The sequence below is a fragment of the Dasypus novemcinctus genome, chromosome 2, assembly GCF_030445035.2.
Source record: "Dasypus novemcinctus isolate mDasNov1 chromosome 2, mDasNov1.1.hap2, whole genome shotgun sequence".
NCBI classification, from domain to species: Eukaryota; Metazoa; Chordata; class Mammalia; order Cingulata; family Dasypodidae; genus Dasypus; species Dasypus novemcinctus.
The window spans coordinates 186,665,232-186,686,535 of record NC_080674.1 but is presented as its reverse complement, the minus strand read 5'-3'; the positions used below and the strand labels follow the sequence as shown (position 1 = coordinate 186,686,535).

The window sequence follows — 21,304 nt, the reverse complement described above, 5'->3', positions numbered from 1 at the left end:
TTCCTTCGAAATACATTGCCACTGGGGGGCAGCGAGCAAATACTTAATGCCACCTACTGTGTCTGGTGCTTCATAGACATTTATTTCATTTAATCCACAAATCTATCCTGAGGTAGAGTGTTGTCTTCATTTGAGGGTGGGGAAACTAAATCAGGAAGGCAAAAGAATTTGCCTGAGGTCACAGAGCTGACCAATAGCAGGACCCAAATTTGAACCCAGATCTGTCTGCTCTTTCTACTATACCACACTGCCTAGGTTGCCATTTTTCACATGAATACATCACAGAGGACCAACTCTAACTCCTTGTTCTCTTTTTCTTCTACTTCACTTCTTGGCTATACAATGCCCTGTCCCCTTCCCCAATGTTTTTCAACCTTTTCTTCACACAAAGAAAAATATCTACCCCATCTTTTCTAGACAGAAAGACCCACAGCTTGTTGTGAAAATTTTGTTATAAAACATTTAATGTTAACCTACAATACAATGTAAACCTTTATGAAAAAAATCTTAAGTACACTAGATTTCTTCAGTAAATTATCACATAACTATTCAGGTGCAGTACAAGTTGGGTCACTGCATCCTTTGTGGATGGATTTCCCGTTGCTGCTTTCCTCACAAGTCCTAAAAAACCAGTTGAAAAGTGAAACTCTTTGTCCAAGCACCAGATGATAATACTCCCCTGATTCTGCCTTTTGGGGGTCATCCTTCCCAGTCATTTCCTCAAACTCTTTTCTTGGCCTTGGCACCATTAGCAATTTCCATAATGACTGCCGAGTTGGAGATTCCAGGTTTTTTTAGTTTAATTTTTTAGAGATAAATATTTTCTTCTGGCCATCTCTTATCCAAGTATCACAGTGGAGATCAGCAAGGAGAAAAATATTTGCTGCAGGAAATCCTGCAGAAGTGGAAGAAAAGACTAGCAGGGCCCCAATGAGGCCGCAAAAATTCAACTGTCTCCAGTAAGGTTGTCTTTGCTTGGTTGGTCCCCACGGTTGTTCGGCTGTATCTACCAACTTAGTCTTGGGAGGGCAGAACAGTACCTGAAACAGGTGTTTTTGTTTAGTTGACAACTTGCTACTTTGGAAACAATGGGTGACATATCCCAGAGATGAGCTGGAGACAGGAGCGAATGCCTGATCACCAGCTCCTCAGGGTTTTCTCCCTCGCAGGTCCCATCGAGCTCCTGGCAGTTCCTGGGAGTAACAAACTGATTGTACTGGCAAAAAGTAACAACAAGTGCAGCCCACCCTGCACTGAGAAAAGGAGATGACACCTAGGGGTCAGCACTGGAGTCACTGAGGAGACAGGAATAGGGTCTAAGTAAAGCAGGACCATTTCAAAATGGACTAGGGAGGAACGTCTCCTTCAGGTGAAACCTCTGGAACCCCAATTGTAGATGGGGAGGCTGTCCCAAGAGTTGTACTGACATAAGCAGACTTTTAATATTCTGGTATTTGACCTCCTTCACTGAACAAGAGGTATCAAAAGGCAAGAGGGAGGCCTAAAGTGCACACTGTAAAGTAAGATGCCGAATTATTGGTTTTTTAAAGTATGACTTGCCCAAGCAGGTGTGGGCAAGATACTCACACAGAACACCCAGCCACCTTAAGACCCTCCTGCATCCTGTTAGGGAAACAGCTGGGAATCTCAGGCAGGGAGGGAGGTTCAAGGTAAGTGAAAAAAATTTCCTCTTTGTAAGGTTGTCAGCGGGAAGCAGATTTCACACAGGACTGAGTGGAGAACATGGTTCATCCTAAGTCACTCCAGATACATTTTGACAACAATCTGATGGTGACTTCCCACTCATCTGGCCTTGGGACTGTAGGAAACAAAGTGGAAGAATAGGCAGCCAGGAGCAGAATGAAATTCCCCTGGAGATGGTGTGCTGGACAGCTGTGCCAAGGCCACTGGGACATCCCCAGGTTCTCCAGGTGGTGCCCATGAGGCTCCTCACCCTGTCCCAGGCTGTTTACCGCGTAACTGAGGGCTGTGGAGAGTATTAATCACATGACTGCTATGTAAAAGAGCTGTCCACAGATTTTAGCTGAGAACCCTTGGAGACTGTGAATCTAACAAGTTACACTCTATCTCAATGTGAACACATGGCCTCAGGGCACGCTAAGGAACTAGAGTAACTTTAGTAGGTTGTAGTGTTACCAGTCTGCACCAGGCTAGCTATTGAACACTTTGGAATACTTGTCAGTTCACAATGACATTTGTTAATACACGGCTCAACCCATGTACCATTACCATAAATTCAACCACAGATGAGACATCCAGAGGTTAAAAAACCCTATTACTTCAACACAGCAAATAGGAGAGGATAAAAACCTGCTTCCAGCAGGGGGCTTCATCAGCACCTGAAGTGTGCCTTTCAACAGTTACACGGGAGGCCCATCTTGGCCCCCATCAAGGCTTCTGGCTCTTTCTATCCTTAAAGGGGAAACTCCAGCACACCTCCACTGACACAGGCAGGGCACTCTCATGTGGTTCTGCTGGCTCCACCACAGGCCCCCAAGAAAGGCACCGAGCTTGGCAATTCAGGAGAATTTAGGGCTGGGGAGGAACAGCATGCATGTGTCTGAAGAGGAATGAAGAGTTGCTATCCTTTGGTTCAGACCCCACAACCACCCTCTGGTACAGATTCCAAGGAAAAGCTGCCACTGTGTGTACCAGTGAGTATACACTGAATCCTCATCACATATATGGGTGAACCTGTACAAATAGAGCCTTTGTGGGGCTATAACCCAGATTTCCTCCCACCGCTCTAAGCTGGGTACACAGGTGGCAGGAACGGACAGCAAGAGTTGGACCAAAAAGAACCACCTCTCTGGAAACTTGAGAGGAACAATGGCAGAAATAAGCACAAACCAGCCCGGGCACCTTTATTACACTACTGTGGGCTAAGGAGCCCAGGGCATGAACTCATGGGTTTAAGAATTGGCTCTTTATCAAATAAAGTTAAGGAAATAAAATACACCTAGGTCAGCCTCATTCCTTTGGTCAATACAAAGCGACAGAAAAAGTTAAAAAGTTATTCATAAATTGTGGGAAGTTCAAGGAACATCTTTGTTCTGTCCCTTCTCTTCCCTCTCTTCTCCAGAGGTGGGAGAAGCAAGTCCTTAGGAAATGCTGCAGTAGCTGGTTGATGGAGGTTTTTCATTTTTCCTTTCCGGAAAAGCAAGAATGAAAGAAAAACTAGTGGGAACGTCCCCTTCCCCAGTCAAAACAATGGATGGGCTGGAGGTGCAGAGTCTCCTTTCGTTGGAAGGTGTGTGGTGCAGAGGCGGGAGGGAAGGGCGGGCTTGCCACGCGGTACGTCATCGCTAACCTCTCTGGCGCACACACCGGGTTGTGACTCTTGCAGGCAGCATGGTTTCTGATCCTTCCTTAGGATGCGGCAGTCTTTTAAAAAAAATATTGTATTATAATAATAATAATATGAATTTTTCTCTTTTTTTTTGTTTTAGTTTTAGTTTTATCCGTTTCTTTTTGGAATTGGGGTGGGAAGGGAGAGGAAAGAAGTGTCATTCATCTGTTAGGTCCTGAACAAAGAGAACTTCTGTGTGGCTGAGTCCGGCCTCCTGCAGGGTGGGGGGATTGGGCCACTCCTCTGAGGGGACGCAGGGCAGCACCCGTCGGGGGAAGTTGGCTTCAATTTGAAACTTTTCAGGGCTTTCTTTTAAGGAGAATAAGAAGTCATGGATTACCTGCAAAGGTCACAGAAAAAGAAAAGTCAAGACAAAAGAGCTATGAAGTCAAAATGTCCCCCAGTTCTCCCCAGGGATAACTCTGGGTTATAAATTAATCACAGTGCATTAGAATTCTTCTGGGTCTTTCCATTTTACAGGGCAAGTACATATTTAAAAATATATAAGTACCAGGCAAGTATTATTACATAATCCCAATGCTAATCCTACTCTGAATTCAATCAAATGTTTCTTGACAACTTGTCAGATACAAAGCTAGAGACAAATTTATTTAGAAATAATCACAACATTACAGAAAAGACAGAAATATGGGGCAGAATTTTTCCCCCTTGAACCAGCTGAAAGTGAATTCTGAACCTGATGTCTCATCACCCCAGTATACTTAAGGGTATAAATCTCCTACATAACTACAATACAACCCTCAAAATCAGGAAATCGACAGATACATTAGTACCATAACATAATAGATATTTCATTATTATTCAGACTCCATTCGAGTTTTACCAGTTGTCTTGCAGCAAAAGGATGCAGTTTAAAATTATGTGTTACATTTAGGTGTCACGTCTCCTAAAATCTTCTCCTGTAGTTCGAAGCAAATTATCGGAATTTGACTTTCATGACCTTGACATTTTTAAAAGATTACTTTGTAGATTATTCATAAATTGTAATCTTTGTAGATTATTACTATAATTTAAAAGATTATTTTGAAAAACATCCCTCAATTCGTGCTTGCCTGATATTTACTCATGATTAGATTCAGGTTACGCATCTTTGGCAGGAATGAAGTGATGCTGCATTCTACCACTGCACCCTATTTAGGTGGAGTACAATTTCAATTTATTCCAGTTCCTATGCTGTTCACGCTCATCACTTGGTTAGATTAAGATGCTGTTTGCCTGGTTCTTCCGCTGTGAGTTATTCTTTTTCCCTTTGTAATTAATTACTGACTATTTTGTGGGGAGTTATTCCTTGAAACTATGGAAATAGTCTGTTCCTCAAACTTTCAAAGCATTTATTTATTTATAACAATATAAGCCTATGCATTCCTATTTTATTCAATGGGTTATAATGTTAAAATAATTATTTCAATGTTCAAATAATTCCAGATGAAGTCAGAAGGAGCTCATTGAAACTGGCTTCTGTGTCTTTCTGACATGTCTCCCTTTTTCTCCGAGCAACTGCTTGCTTTCTGGCACAAGGGTTCCAGACCCATCCTGCATTTTCCCCACCCCAGCTCTACAGGCAGCCATTTCTCCAAGGAGCCCTCATTCTTCTCGGTGGACAACGGTCTTGAGAAGCCAAGACCTAGGGACTACGTACGCTCACGACTATTGGGATGTTGCTGCTCCCAGGCACTCTCTTTGGATAAGAGCTAGGAGATATGTACACACCAACAGAGGTACAATTTTAAACTGTGTCCTTTTGCTATATACACATCCACATCTGGATCTCTAGGTTTCTCTCTATTAAAACCTGTGCATTCACCACTCCTTCCCCACATTCATCCCCACTGCCCATTACCCACCTCACCCTTGGCCACTAGCGCGTCCACAGCCACCACATGTGGAAATTCTCCTTAACCTGACTGAAATCTGACACCCTCTGTGGGCCACTCTCTGTGGGAATGCCATCCTCTGACTCTGACAAAGTATGAACGAACTCAGCGAAAGGAGAGACAACATCACCAGAATACGCACTAACACTTAAAAATGTGGTGAGAAACCTGTGGAATAGGGCACCCTTACCTCTCCCTGTCTGACCTCTGCCACCCACCAAGAACAGGCACCCTCCCTGGATCTGTTCTCTGGCCCTCTCCAGCTAGCATTGTGGTTCTAATGAAGACTGAGGGATGTGCTGTGAAGGGCACTGCTAATCTCTTTCACATCAGCCCCAAAGATTAGGAACACACTCTTCAAGTTTTTATCCTTTCCTTTTTGGGGAAGCTATTCTCTTTTCTTTTTGTTTCACCTCTCAGAATGAATTCTCTAAGTTTATTCCCATATGTGTGAAGCAGTTTCCTTCATCTGTCTCAACCATACCTCTCTAGAGGCTTTAAGGGGCTATGCCTTAAGAATTGAAGGAGTAAATCCATGTTACCTTTATTAAATCCATTCATAATTTTATAAGCTTTTCATATTTTAGTCTCCTATCAACTTCAGTCATTTTTAGTTCCCTTCTCTGACTCTTTGCAATTTCCATTACTGATCTCTCTCCTTTGCTTTTCTTGAGGTGCTTCAATTAGACTTGCACAAAGTATCCTTGGTAAGAACCCAACATGGGTTTTATATAAGGGTGAAATAATATTTTCTGTTTCTTTTTCAGTCACTGTATGAAAATTCCAAACATTGGTACAAAGCTGCCATTTTTTGCTTTTCCCTGATAATAGCCCATTTTTTCAGGAAATAAATTAAATCACCTCCAGCGGTCCCTTCTGGTTTGTAATGGATAAAAAAACCAATTCTGTGCTAGCTATAACTTGGATTCTCTCATGCGCACACATTCCTTCAAAAGAAAATCAGCTGCCACTGTCCTGCCACACATAGGACCTAGAGATTTCCCTAGTTTAGCCTTTTCCAGCGTTCACATTTCACCACTGTTATGATTTGACTACCATCTGCAAATTGAACATTTCACTTTACACTCACCTCTTGAGATTGTTTATGAAGCAAAGAGTTCACAGGAAGATAATGATACAATGTCTGCAAGAGTGCTGAAAACCTATACATCATTATTTGGCTGTATGTTACTATCCCCATGAACATTAAAGGCCAGCACTACCATGACAAATGTCATTTACACTTCTTTCCCACCTCTGGGCCCAGTTCTCATTTATGACCAAGCATTTCTCTCAGTCTTTTAAAAACAGTTTTTAGGGAAACGGACTTTGGCCCAGTGGTTAGGGCGTCCGTCTACCACATGGGAGGCCCACGGTTCAAGCCCCGGGCCTCCTTGACCCGCATGGAGCTGGCCCACGTGCAGTGCTGATGTGCGCAAGGAGTGCCGTGCCACACAGGGGTGTCCCCCGCGTAGGGGAGCCCCACGCGCAAGGAGTGCACCCATAAGGAGAGCCGTCCAGCGCGAAGGAGGGAGCAGCCTACCGAGGAATGGCGCCGCCCACACTTCCCGTGCCGCTGACGACAACAAAAGCGGACAAAGAAACAAGACGCAGCAAAAAGACACAGAAAACAGACAACCGGGGGAGGGGAGGGGAATTAAAATAAAATAAAAATAAATCTTTAAAAAAAAAAAACAAAAACAGTTTTTAGCAAGGAACTTGTTTAAAAGCCTTCAAGGATTAAAAAGTTAGCAAATGCAAAAATTTTAGGAGAGTAAATTGGGTTAGGTTTTTTTTACATGCATTTTTACCTATTAGAGCTTTTGAGGTAGAAGCTCCATAGAGCTCAGACATATGACTATAACCCCAAAGCAAGGACAGTGAAACTGCTAGTGAACACGGCTGCAAGCTAGAATCCATATCAAACTGGTGGTTGGGAAATACACGAGGGAAAGGGAATTAACATTTAGTGACCATCTCTTACATGCTAGGTACTGTGTGAGATGCATTCGTGCTATCCCAATCAAAACGAAAATCAAAACTTAGACATGTGAGCACCTCCCCTCAATTCATAAATGAGAGTAAATAAATAAAATGGGGAAGCTATCTGCTTCTTTCTCACCACGATGCCTCAAAACTTTTATTCTACATTAATCCTTCAAATCTTACACTCCCTTCTGGCCATTAAGGAACCGTGAACAATGCCTGAAGTCAGAAATCTGTTTAAAATGATTAGAGGGCAGATTATATACCCATTGTACAGATGGGAAATCTAAAGGAATAGTATTCAGTCACAAAATGAAATGAAATTGACACATGTGACAACATGCTTGAAGACATCATGCTGAGTGCAATAAGTCAGATACAAAAGGACAATCACTATGATTCAAATGGAAATAATTAGAATAGGCAAATTCATAGCGTCAGAAACTAGAATACAGGTTTATCAGGTGATGGGGAATGGGAAATTAAGGCTTAAATTGTTCAGAGTTTTTATTTGAGATGATGGAAAAGTTTTAGTAGTGGATGGTGGTGATGGTAGCACAATATTGTCAGTGTAATTAACAGAACTGAATTATATATTTGAATGTGGTTAAAAGGGGGAAGTTTAATGCTATATACTTGTTGTTAAGAATAAATTTTCTGTAGACTTTCCTATAAACTTACAACTTTCCTAAAACAAAAACAAAACCAAAAAAAACCCAATACTACAACACTACTACCACCACAAGACAAAAAAAAAAAAAGATTCTGTAACTTGTCCCATTTACTCCAGTTACAGAAGGAGAAGCAATGAATGTGCTACTCTGCCTTGCTTGATAAGAGTCATTCAATCAACTGCATCATCATTTCTATTATGCAGTTTACTCTTGATTATAATGAGTGATCAGGGAAATAGAATCTATTAATATTATTGTTGTCAATCTGGAAAGGCAACATACCAACTCAGTATAAGCAGAAACTTTCCTTTGGTTCTAAATATAAGTAACAAAAGTTAGCATTTGAGTGCTTACTATGAGTACTTATAGTATATGAATTTATAATCTTAAGAATAACCCTACTATTATTACACCCATTTTACAGATGAGGAGATTAAGTCTTAACAATTAAGTAAACTGACCAAAAAACACATCGAGTAACCCTGGAAGAATAAGAACTTGATCTGTTTTTTATAAGAGTCTCTGTTTTTAACTATTTCCCACCTTTTCCAAGAGAAAGGGGAAAAGGCTATGGAATGACAAGCACTGTTTACCTATGGATACCAATATGAGGCAGCCCCAAGAAGTGACCCTTTTATGGGGTAAATGGATAGAAAGAGACTGACAACTGTATCTAAACTGATGTGCTTTTATATTCCAGTGTGTAATTCATGTGCTTCTAGGTGACTGGAGGCAGAACGTCCTCCACAAAGCAAGGGGTTCTGGTGGGATTCTAGAGCCAATGCAAGAGTAGCAGTACAAAAGACAACCTTCAAACACACAACTCTTCTGTGGCACTTGGTCAGGTACCTTGTACCCTTAGCAGAACTCGAACATTATAATGGATGAAAGAAAATCTTAATAATTTCTTTAGGGTTGCAGCAAGAACGTAAGGAACCTATAATAAATAGTTCATTGAACTCTTCCCAGTATCCACTGATGTCATACCCCTGTCTGTCTGTCTTTCTGTCCTTCCTCTGTTTCTCAGGGCAGCGGATATACCAACAATATTCTAGAGAGTCTCTAAGTTTCCAAATTCAAAGTCCAGTTTCTACATACAGTTCAAACAATTTAGGTGGCCCTTACCGTTAGAGACTGTGAAAAGTGGAATCGTCGCTCTACTCGAGAATCATTGGGTAATTTGAAAATGATCTTGACGCTCTCAGGGTCATCAGGGGAAGGTTCCGGGGGCAGGCACTCCAACTTCCTTTCTTTTTCCTCCTGTAAATTCTGTAGAGACAAAGCAATGGTGAAGCTATGGCTCCAATAGGGAAAAGGAAACAAGAAATACAAAGATCATATAGGTTCATTGTGCCATCAGAAGGAAAAATTAATGACTACCGATAAGAAAAACCTCTTGGTGAAAAGTTAGAAACAACTTCATTCAAAGTACTCCTGTAGCACGTGTTATTTATTGGCTATGTTTAGGTATTTAACTATTTGGGGAAAAAGGGAATGGCTGTAAGACATAGGCTATAAGTAAGTGGTAGCACATAATGAAGTAAGATCATGAATGAAATGCTAAATCAGCTAGTCTTTACTAAGAACATTTAAAAACATGTGAACTATGGACTATAGTTAATAATATAATTATAATATTGTTTTATCAATTGTAACAAAAGCATCACACTAATGCAGTGTTAATAACAGAGAAAACTCCATGTGTGTGGGAATGTACATAGGAACTCTGTACTTGGTAAATGATTATTCTGTAAAACTACAACTTCTTTAATTAAAAACTCCCCCAACAAGCTATTGCTGTGAATTAATAGCTTTATGAACCACTTATTATTTACTATATTTACTTTTCATGAAACAAGAGCTGTTTTGTCTGATGTCTACTCATTCTTTTTTTCTAAATTTTTTTTTCTTTTTGTGAAAATGTAGAAAATATAAAAATGGCAAAGAAACTTTAAAATCACCCTCAATTCCATCATCTAGTTTTTTCTTTCCTTCTTTCATACTTAAGACCAAGATGGCAAAATCTCCCAAGTCTGGATTCACAAGAAGTAAAGACACAGGTTCGTTACCCGTCGCCGTCTCTCCTCTGCCAGCTTCTGCTGCTGCACCTCCTCTTCCTTCCGCCGCCTCTGTTCCCGCTCCTCGCGTTTCTTCCTTTCCTTCTCTTGGTCAGCTCTGAGAGAGGCCAGGTATGCCTCATCCTGCTGTTGTCTGAGCACCTGGGTCTGGTTTCTTTCTTCCCTGGGGAAAGAGCGAAAGCATAGAAGGAAACGGCCATTTCACAAAGCTCTGTGTTTACTTACAATGAAGTTGTGAGGGAGAGTTAAAAATATTTGTAAATCTACAGAGATGATTATTTCACATTACAGCAAAAGTTTCCAATAGTAGGATGGCAGAATCTGAATGAGCCATCTTTTTTCTCAGGTCAGTTTAGCAGAAAAAGAAATGAAAGCTTTTCCAGCCCCTTTTAACCTTTAAATAATAATTTATCTTTATTTTTCCAATTTTTGTTATGAAAAAATAATCAAGTTCACAGCTTACAGGTAAATACCACCCCCCCTTTTTTTTTTTGAGGTACCAGGGACTGGGGAATGAACCTGGGACTTTTTATGTGGGAAGTGGGAAGCCAGTGCTCAAGCACTGAGCCACACCGGCTTCCTAGAGTTGTTTTTTTTTGTTTGTTTTCGATTTCTTCAGGAGGTGCTGAGAACCAAACCCAGGATCCTCTCTATGTGGGAGGTGGGCGCTCAACCACTTGAGCCATTCTACTCCCTAAGTACCCTTTTTAGGTTACTACATTTTTGAACCATGTGCTATTTTCATATAAAAACCAATCACACAGACTCATTCACTCACACTGTATAAGACTTGAAAAATGTAGAAACATGCTATTCAGAGTTCCACTAATCAAAGATACACCATTGTAACATTTTGGTGTGTTTCCCATTTTCCCTCCATAAGTTTTATTTTTCCTTTTAACAGGAACAATATTTAGCAAAGGAGAATGCTTGAAGAGACAAACATTCCTACTGTAATATATATGTTTCTTTCTTTTTAAAATTAACATAAAATTTAAACGCAGTAAAAAACACGGATCTTAAGTGTCCCACTGAATTTTTAAAAATTTCTTTAATTCAATGAATCCTGCTAAATACAACCATGTTACTACCATGCCAATTAAGACATAAAACATTCCCATAATCCCACAAAGGTTCTTCTACACATTTTTCACATGTTAAAATCATGCTATATTCATAGAGTTTACATCCTGCATTTTCTCTAACATATAACAAGTATTTTCCCATGTTGTTAAAAGCTTCCCAGAAAACTTGAGTTTGTACAACTTTCATGTGGGCATTTTGGCACAATATATCAAAAGTCTTAAATATATTTATACTGTCTGGCCCAGAGAAGGCACTGCTGGGAAGTTAAATTTTAATGTAAGGACATCATCACAAATCGCAAAAAATTATTTCCATGGGCATTATTTATAATAATATAAAACTGAAAATAGCCTAAAAGTCCAACAAGAGTGGCTTGTTAAATTATGTTGTATTTAGATAATGGAATGCTATGTAGCAATTAAAACAACACAGAAAAATAATATTTAATGAGGGAAAATACTGTGATATACTATTGCATGTAAAAGGCTTATAAAATAGTACTATTCCAATTTTACCAAAAAATGAGTATGTATATAGAGGTATATGTTTGTCTATAACATTAAAAGGATAAATGTTAAAAGTGGTGGTAGGATAATGGATGATTTTTAGTTTCTTTCTTGGGCTTTTCTGTGTTTTCAAATTTTCTGCCATTAATGTACATTATTACCTATGTACCAGTATGGGCGAATTTATAACCATTCCACATTTTTTACATTTAAGTTCTTCATATCATGTTTAGCTATTCTGGATGACACAATATATGCATTCTTGAGACTGACAGAGTGTTATCTGTATTTTGAATTATATCTCTAATAACCAAAGATACTTTGATATAGAGTTATACAGGTCAAAGTAAATAAAATATTTTTTTCACTAAATGGACAGGGCTGTTTAAAGTTGACTAAGGCAGGGAAGAAGTATTTGTAAGCTATCCAAATCTATAGCTGGCCTCTCAGTTCCAAAATGGAACTAACTTGTACCTTTCTAGGCGTTCTGACACCAAGTAAGTCTGGTTTGCATCCATGATAAACGTCAGTTGATTAATGAGGTCGTCGGGTTGAATGAGGCCTTCTAACCGTCCCACCACAGTCATCCTCCGATCCTTTAGCATAATCATGGCCAGGAAAGGATATGTGTTCTCTCGCAAAGCCTGGGATACTGACAGAAAGAAGAACCAACAGATCAAGAGCAGGACTTGGGGGTGAAACAAATCAGCCCTCTGCCTCTTCACAGTGACCAAGAGAGAAATGCTTCCCCCGGTAGGAAAGAAGGGAAGTATCATTTATTCTTTGCCTACCTTTTTGTCCTTCTCTCTTAATCTATATCTATATCTATATCTATATCTATATATATATATATATATAGTTTGCTATTCGTGTTTCTATCCCCAGTGACTGATTAGAATAGGACAGGTTTTTCTAGTGGGAGTGTGGCCACAACAATGAAGCTGGGGAAGGCTGAAGAGTTCAAGAGAACGTGTATTTAATGGGAGGAGAACACTCCAGAAAGAATCTGACTGTTGCGTAGTCTAATTTTTCACTGTACAGGGAGTCAAGTTTAAAGAGGACAAAGCTGCAAGTCTCAGCGAGATGCTCCTGGTTATGTTCACCACCATTATCTCTTCACTTTGTCTTTTCTTCCTTTTGCCTAATCCCTTCCTTAACCCTTTTCCCATATGTCTTCCCCCACCCCTGCACCAAAAAACTGGCTTCTCTACTCCAAAGAAGTCTAGATAGTTGGTCTTCAAATAACAAGATTTTATTATCATGGAGTTTTACCTCTGTTTTCCTTGTGGTTTAAAAGAAGAGACTTGGGGAGTGGGGGCTATATGGGGACCTCATATTTTTTTAATGTAACATTTAAAAAATAAAACCATAAAAAAATACAATAAAAAATAAAATAAGAGACTATCATAAGGTTCTATTAAAACATCCTTGGTCCCCTTCTATCTCCTTCTCACCTCCAAAGCCAAATTAGAGTGGCAAAACACTTGCTGCAGGAACTTATCATATGTTTTAAAACAAATTAAGAATAAAGATTCAGATCACAGGATGTAGGAAAACATTACTGCATTGTTGGTCTCCAGGATCTGGCAGAGTGCCTGGCATGTCAGTGGACACTCAAAGGTAGTTGCAAAGTGATTATAATTTTCTTCAACAGATGCCTTTATTTCTTATACTGACCTCTAAAAATATCTATCTTCAATTAAGAGTTACTGTCAGCAAAGATTTGAACGAACTTTCTCAATCCATATCAGCACTCAAGGTACTGAAACAACTAATCTGTTGTGTAAGAAGGTCTGGTAGAACTGCTGATGAAGAGAATAAACACTTCAGTTAAAAGGCCATTAAGATGAAAGGCAAACTGCTGGCCAGGACTGGGTGTTTTTAAAAATAAAAGAGGCTCTGACAATGTTTAACTGAAAAGAATGGGTTCTGGAGTCAGACAAACTTGATAACTATATGATCCTGGGCCAGTGGCTTAAACTCTCTGAGACTGCTTCCTAATACACAAGTGGAGATCATAGAACCCCTATCTCCTAAGACGCTGAGAGGATTAAATAAGAGAATGTATAAACAGCGATTGGCATTGTGTCTATCACAGCATTGTCTGCGCAATTAATGGCATGTCTTTCAGACCATTCCAAAGATATCCAACAATCTTGATGAGGCAAAAGAAACATAACTTACCCCTGTATCCCTCAGGTTTGTTTGTGGAGCATGCCCAGAACAGCATCCTGGTGTTTATTAATGAAATAACTTCAGGTGCACAGAGGGTGTTGCTGTGGAGAGGGACAGAAGGACATGAGCACAACTTGCTGACTACAAACTATAAGCAAATAAGGCCAGAAAAGAGAAAGAAAACGATCATTCCACTTACCGACAGAACTCATCAGAGTCCTGGTGATCATCTCCATGAAGGTAAACCAAAAGAAAACGAAGCTCCCGCTTGGCATCATTAAGTGCCTGTGAGAAACAGAATATCACTCATTATTGTGATGACTGTGACCTGAGTTTTTAATTAGGTTAGGGGTCCTAATGGTATAGCTATGTGTTTAGGAACAAAAGAGAAACAAAGAAAAAATGCAAGCAAGAAACGAGAAAATTCCTGGACTCCTACCTTTATACCCCTGGCATTTTTCTCCCTATAGAAAGTCCAGGCTAATAAGCTTTAATGAAAAGGTTTTAGTGTTGTTAGGATTTAAATTGCATCAGGCACATGAGAGTAGACAGGCTGACAAATACAGGTCCCCAAACAAATCACAGAAAAGCCAGGTGTTCCCACAGTCTAAAGGCAAAAAAACAGAAGAGAATCTGACCACATGAAAAGGGAAATGGGAATTTTGCCACTTCACAGATACAGCATCCTTGTAAATAAAAAAAAATAACTGCTAAGATCAGCCTGACCTCAGGGCACACACCAAGGGACATGCAGGACTGGGGGACTCAAAAGTCATTCTAAAGAGCAAGGTTTTAAAAGATCTTCAAAGACAAGGTGAGTGACCAAGACTCCTGTGTATGCTTTTGCATATTACTCCTGAAGTAAGATTTCCTGAAGACCAGTAGTGGGTCTACCCTCACTATCACAGCAAAGTGGGTGCCTGAGAGGTCCCCATTTTGTCCATCTCTATCTCTAGCATTGAGCATGGTGCCTGGCATACAGTAGGTGCATGTTTGTTGAGTGGGGTGGGAGCAGCCTGAACGACCGCCTATGTGAAGGAACAGATGTGGGAGAATCAAAGCAGGAAGCAAGGGTAAGCATTTCTCTCATTCTCCACGTACATTTAGGAGTCCTAGAGGCTGGAGAAAGGAGCCACATTTTTGCCATGCCCACAGTGGTATTTCCATATTTTTCTCTGACAAACTGCAGATATGCCTAACACCTGGGTTGACGTGGGTTGAATGAAATGTACCACCTTGAGTCTATGCTCTCTGCCCTTATTCAATTCTGTGAGGGATGAAAGAAGACTTAGGCCTTACCCTCAAAGGGCTTGCAGTCTGATAGAGGAGGTAAAACATGAACACAAAACAATATAAGGAAGAATGTGAAACTGCTATAAAAAAAAAAAAAAAGTGATAGGAGAACCAAAGGAAATATTACTATTTTAGACCATGAGGTTGGGTAGGTTAGGGTAGAATAATTAGGAGAGGTTATAAGGAGTGACGTGAGTTGGGTGAAGGATGGGCAAGATTCCAATTAGCAAAAATGTGAGGAAGGCATTCCAGGTGGAGGACACAGCAAAGTATAAGCACAGAGGAAAGTACAGAGTATGTTCAAGGATTGGTTCAGCTGGAATCTAGGGTATGGGGAGACAAGTTATGCAAGAAGACTTCGAACGGAGATTGGGATTAAATCAAGGAGGGTCCGGCTAAAGGTTTGGTCTTTTTTTCCCCTCTATAAGCAGTAAAGAGCTACTTAAGGTTTTTGAATAAAAGAATGACATGATCAGTGCTGGGATATGCTTTCCTTTGAGGACAGAATCATATCAATAAGTTGGCATCTATATGGTTTGTGGCACTGACCTGGCTGTACGTTCCCTGGTAGAAGACAGGGTGTGCCCTCCCATATTTCTCTTCAAAAGAGTGCATAAATGAAACAATGTCCCCAACAGGGTCTGTGACCCGGCTGCGAGGGTCAGGCCGTATAAAACGAAGCGCAAACCTGGGGAGGAAGGAATAAATATTACATGAATCCAGCTTACTGTAGTGCATATGGTGTGGGCCAGTTTGTGAAGATTCCTGTAACAGAGCCAGAGGCACGCTGGCAAAAGGAGGTGACCTGTCTGTGAGGGGACCACAAAACCTGAGACTAGAGTCTGGCTCAAAAGCTGCAAAGCAGCAAGTGTTGTTCCACTGCCTGTTCAAAATAATGTAAACTACTGTTGTTATAAATTCCAACAATGGCCTAAACAAATCCTGAGTGCTTTTTGCATAAAGAAAATTAGGGATAGTGCTAGAAGAATTGAGAAAAGAAGACACAGTGGGTCAGGGTGTGCTTCTAGACTCTCTAGAATGGCACTGTCTAATATGGTAGCCACTAAATCAAAATTAATTAAAAGTTAAATACCATTAAATTTTCAGTTCCTCAGTCACACTAGCCACATTTTAAGTGCTCAGTAAGCCACATGTGGTTAGTGGCTTCCATACTGGACAGTGCAGATACAGAACATTTCCATCATCATGGAAAGTTCTATTGGACAGTGCTGCTCCAGAAAGAGATTGTCTCTCTCTGGCTGTCCTACTTGCCCTCTCCCTCTCTTTTCTGTTCTAGGATTATACCTTTTAATTCACACTCTCAAGGTATTCAAATTACAGACAGGAACTTCGAACACTAAACTTACAGTCATGATTTACTTGCTCTTCAAAGGGACAAGTAAATTCTGCTTGATGATTTACGGTGGATGGCATGCATGGAGGAAGTTATAAAACTGATTCAGAGTATATTTGGCAGTGTACATTTGGATTCATGTAGCTCCATTTTTCATCCCTTGGGTTTCTGCAGAAGGCAGTGGGGCAGAGGCCTGCTAAGTCAACGGGCTATATAACATTAAACAAGTTGCTTGGATGATACAGCTGCATTAATTAGTAACACATGCCATGCATATTTTTCTAAGGAAAGCAAACAACATTTATTTGTTTGAGCAATTTTTACACAGAAGAGGTGACTAAGCTATGACACTTTCTTCACCAAATCTCAAGTCAATTCCTATCCCCTCAAATTCCCCATGTATATACAATTCACTTAGAATGTCTCCTGAGTAATCAAAAACATTCCAGAGCAAATAAAAACCACAAAATATAAGAAGCTGTTTATGTGGGGATGTGAGTAGATACCCTTTAGAAGACTGGTATTTTGGATGTATCAGCAGATTCTGTATCAAGTGCTTTCTCTGAAATTAAATACTTTAGGATTATATTTAAATCTTGGTGAATGAATATAGACTTTACACTTTTTTCTCATTATAATACATATGGTCTAGATGATTTAGGATAATCAGTTTTAAAAAAATAGGGATGTCAATTTAGATTTAAAAGATTCATGTGCCCTTTCTTAATAAAACAGTACTAATTGGTTAAATGGTGAACGATGAAGAACTTTGCTAAAGTAAGGAAGCCATTCGGCAGGCAGGCTCATAAAACACCAAGAGGTCAAGGTAAAAGGTACTGATCTGACCCTTGACTTCTGCAGCAGCTGGGTCTTCACCTTCAGCCTCCGCTCCCTAGTTGGTTGTCCTATATTTGGAGGGAGGTATAGGTTGCCCTGTATGCAAGACCCAGACCAGATATTCTAGCTCTGTCTGCTGCTTGGATACCCCATAAACATTTTAGTTTCCCTTAAAGCCTGGGCAAAGTTCATCTACTACTCGGCTCTAGACAAGATATCCTAATCCTGATGTGGCAATGAAATGGGGTCCACTCAGAGTTTTCTAGCTTAGGATCCTCTGTAGTATCCAATGAGCTCTCTGAATGGTACAGGAAGGTATGAAGCAAATGGGTATAGATATGAAAGGGTACCAGTGTCAGCAACCTATGGGTTGCCTGGGCAGAGTGAATGTACAGGAGTGCCTAGATAGGTAAAACTGGTGTAAAAGGTATCACAAGAGAAGTGGGTAATCTCAGAGCAAAAGAATTTGTTGGGATTGTGAGCAGTCAGATGGAAAGGAAATAGTTTAGGGTAAAAGTTATAATAAGTGTGAAGCTAGGAGATAACAGTGGTTAGAAAGGACAGGATGTGAAGATTAACTAGGGAATGTAGAGGTAACAAACATGGTGGTGGGTTACTGAAAAATGTAGGTACACTGATTCTTGAAAATGATAGGCAAGACTAAAAGCAAAACAATCCCACTTCACAACACCTATCATATGTTTGAATAATTTAAAATATTTTCATATGCTATGAAAAGACTCCAGGAAGAGTATTCAATCTGAAGACAAACTGACAAGTCAAAATTGATAGAGCATAAACCTTAGTCTATCCTGTTGCTACTAATACATAAATACAAAAAGGTACATACCTAAATATATCAAGTATCGTGTAATAGGTAAACCGGAATGGAAGCATTATCAAGTAATAACCCCATCCAAGCAGCCCCTAAAATTTCAAAAAACAAAGTTAGATACCTTTCTAACTTTCTCAATCCCGAATACTTTACAAAATGGCATGCATAGAACTTTACAATCTTCTACATCCTTTCGCATTACTTCTCCCTCTGCAATATGGTTCTCTCCTCCTGGCCACCTCAGCCTTCTTACAGACCAACTTTCTTTGATCTAATCTCGTCTACTACTGTATTTTTTCCTACTTATTTTATTTTTTTTTATTAAATCTGCTTTAACACTTTCCTAAAGCTACTTACATTAGGAAGTTGAATTATAAGTTCACCTCCCCATATGATAAATACTTATTCTTTTCTTTCAGATTTTTGTATCAAAATACGGTATTTTGAAAATAAGTTAACCACTATTACTACCTTCGACATTTGTATAGAAATGATAATTACATAAACCACAATTATAAACCACCCACATAACTGCTAATCCTTAGTGTTAACTATTTTCTTTAACTATGCTGGCAAGGTTGATAATTACTGCTGCTATTAATTACTAACTAGCAAACCAGGGCTCTATGGTTTCCAGAGTACTTTCTTATGTTATATTGTGTTAACTTGGGGCCTTCTCTGTGTCCGTGGCCAGGGAGTTCTGGAGCCCCATAGCTGAAAGTAGGGTCACCAACACCAAGTCAAGCCCCAAACAAACCCCAAAGAGGATACCAACAGAACTACTTCTTGAGTCATACAGCTGCTCTAAGCATCTGTGCCCTTCTACTTCAGAATACTCAACACAATTACTTAGAAATTCCATTTTTAAAACATTATCAAGTACTCTACAAAAAGGTACTGCGATGGGGTAAACTTCTGCAAAATTAAAGGAACTCCTTTCTTGGGATTCCAAATACAAGTGGAGGAGGTAGTGTAACTCCAAGGATAAGAAAGAGATACTCCAAGAAGTTTTTGGGAGTTCATTATCTATATATAAACCTGACTTCCCTAACTAGACTGTAAATAATCTAAAGAGGAGGACTGACTCTTGACTATCTCTGATCCCCGCAATAAAACAACAGGTAAACTGCAGCACTCTTAAGTGCCTGCTGAATTTAAATGAACTGCCTGCCCCCTTGCTACTAGCCCTTCAAGGATAATTTTAAAGATGAGGCCAAGGTCTCCACAAAGACTCCAAATACTACTTGGAAGGAGTTTAAAATTAAGTAAACTGAAGTAGGAAAGAGCTCAGTAAAGAGACTCTAAGTGGGAGATTTACACCATCAAATTTAAGTTTTAACTCAAAACTTAAAAATTAGATGTGTAAATAAACCTATTGGGTACTCAAAACAAGGTTCAGAAAATACTACCCAAATAACTGCCAAATGATAGAAAAAACTGATTTTTTTTTTTTACATCAATTCCTTAAGGAATCAAGGAAAAATGATATAGTCTCAAACAATCAGGTTCAGCTAACAGGTTTATATTTTGAAATTTCTTCTTTTCCTATCAACACAGAGAACAATATTACCAACAGAATGAACTTGTAAAATAAAAAGGGAAAAATTCCAGATGCAAAAGAACTTGCCCTTGGTTGTGGTCTTGAGACAACATAGCTGTAGATCCTGTGGTCTGCTGTATTAACCTGCAGGGGGCGGGAGGGAGGTGGGTTGAAAACACTTGGTACACCCTCTTGCTCATTCAGTCTGTCCTGTACAGCAGCCTGAGAAGGAAAAAAAAAGTAATGAGTTACAGTGATGTTCAAAACCCAGAAGAAGGGCTCAGATAACTATTGCTGGGTTTCAAATGATGAAGAACATTAATACATCAAAATCTTCATGGCGCTTTTAATCAACACAACTTAAGTATGAATACAGCTATTGTAGTGGGAGGCAACGTGCAATGACAGCTCTGGAATTCACACACATAGGAGGGGAGTTGAGAACTTGTCTGGAAGCTACATTTATGCAGCAATACAAGGCTTTATTCAGATGTTATGTGTTATTTAGGGTGGCTGGGGTACACGGGTGCAACCCAAGGAAAGCCGCCCACACAGAATACAGCATGGAGGGTGTCCTTGGAGTTGCTCAGTGGAGCAGGCTTGATGGGGTGGTATATTGATAGAGGGCTTTGGAGTAGAGAAACTAAGATATGAATCACAGCTCCATCACTCAGAGAAGTTGTTTTGGCTTATGAGCCTCAGTTTCCTCATATACAAAATGCAGGAACTGTATTTCTCAGGGCAGACAACGATGTTCAATTTAAAAACATTCCTCAGAGGTCGTATCATTAAGACATAGGCGTGAGATGATCTAGGACTCTAAGCCCCCATGGAAGCTTTAAGTGACAAAAACTTATGGAACCATCTTTATCAAAGCTTAAGAAAACAGTTGAAGGGTGGCAGTAACAGGGCAAGCACCAAATCAAGAACAAGGCAATTGAAGAATGGTAGGAAAACCCTCATAGGTGCCCTGATCCATTCACTGCCTCCATGTGGAGCCAGGCCATGCTCCCACTGCAGTATCCTAGTACCAAGAGAGGGAGCAGAATAACCCTTGTGCACATAATGTAGGCAAGTATGTCTGTGCCAACCTGCCTGGGGGCGGTGCTTGAGGGATTGAATCAGGACAGTTATCACGGGCTTGCCATCCCAGAACTTGCCCTGCACACAGCATACGACTCTCCTACAAAACACTGCAGGAGAAGATTCAAATCACAGGTGCCTGGGGCAAAAGCTTGCTGGCTGTTAGACAGCAGTGTGGCACCTGGCACCATGAGGAAGCACAGTTTCTTGGGGAAAAGGGAATTAAATCCATGTTAACGGGAATTTCTAGGGCCAGGAGCACATGTCCAGGAAAAGATACAAGAACAGAGAAGACGAGGGAGTCCCTAAACTTTTGCCTCAGGCAATTCTATAAACTCATTATATGGCTAATCACTAAAGGAGAACACTCAGCCAGGTCAATCAGTAAAGACTAGAAACACAGTTTTTGCTTCTTGTGTTTTTGTTTTTTAATAAACTCCTGACTTTTAAGGAAATCCCTGTTAACACTAGCTGGATGCAAGCTTAAGGGACAGACAAATATGCTCAGAGCACTAAAGAAAAACATGGACAAAGAACTAAAAGAAATCAGGAAAATGATAGGTGAACACAAAAAGAAGATCAATACAGAGAT

General features: G+C 40.0%; 1 protein-coding gene across 1 annotated transcript in view; it reads right to left on the bottom strand.

Annotated features, from left to right (window-relative positions):
• Positions 1-446: 446 nt before the first annotated feature.
• FAF2 (Fas associated factor family member 2) overlaps positions 447-21,304 on the bottom strand; it is a 67,547-nt gene continuing 46,689 nt past the window's right edge. The window contains exons 3-11 of the mRNA XM_004459992.4: positions 19,717-19,851; positions 18,105-18,181; positions 15,613-15,751; positions 13,970-14,055; positions 13,780-13,871; positions 12,070-12,247; positions 9,995-10,166; positions 9,051-9,194; positions 447-3,710 (exon numbers count right to left, since the gene is read on the bottom strand). Of these exons, the coding sequence (XP_004460049.1) occupies positions 3,528-3,710; positions 9,051-9,194; positions 9,995-10,166; positions 12,070-12,247; positions 13,780-13,871; positions 13,970-14,055; positions 15,613-15,751; positions 18,105-18,181; positions 19,717-19,851 (1,206 nt within the window). The 3' untranslated portion in view covers positions 447-3,527. The remainder of the gene's footprint in view (positions 3,711-9,050; positions 9,195-9,994; positions 10,167-12,069; positions 12,248-13,779; positions 13,872-13,969; positions 14,056-15,612; positions 15,752-18,104; positions 18,182-19,716; positions 19,852-21,304) is intronic.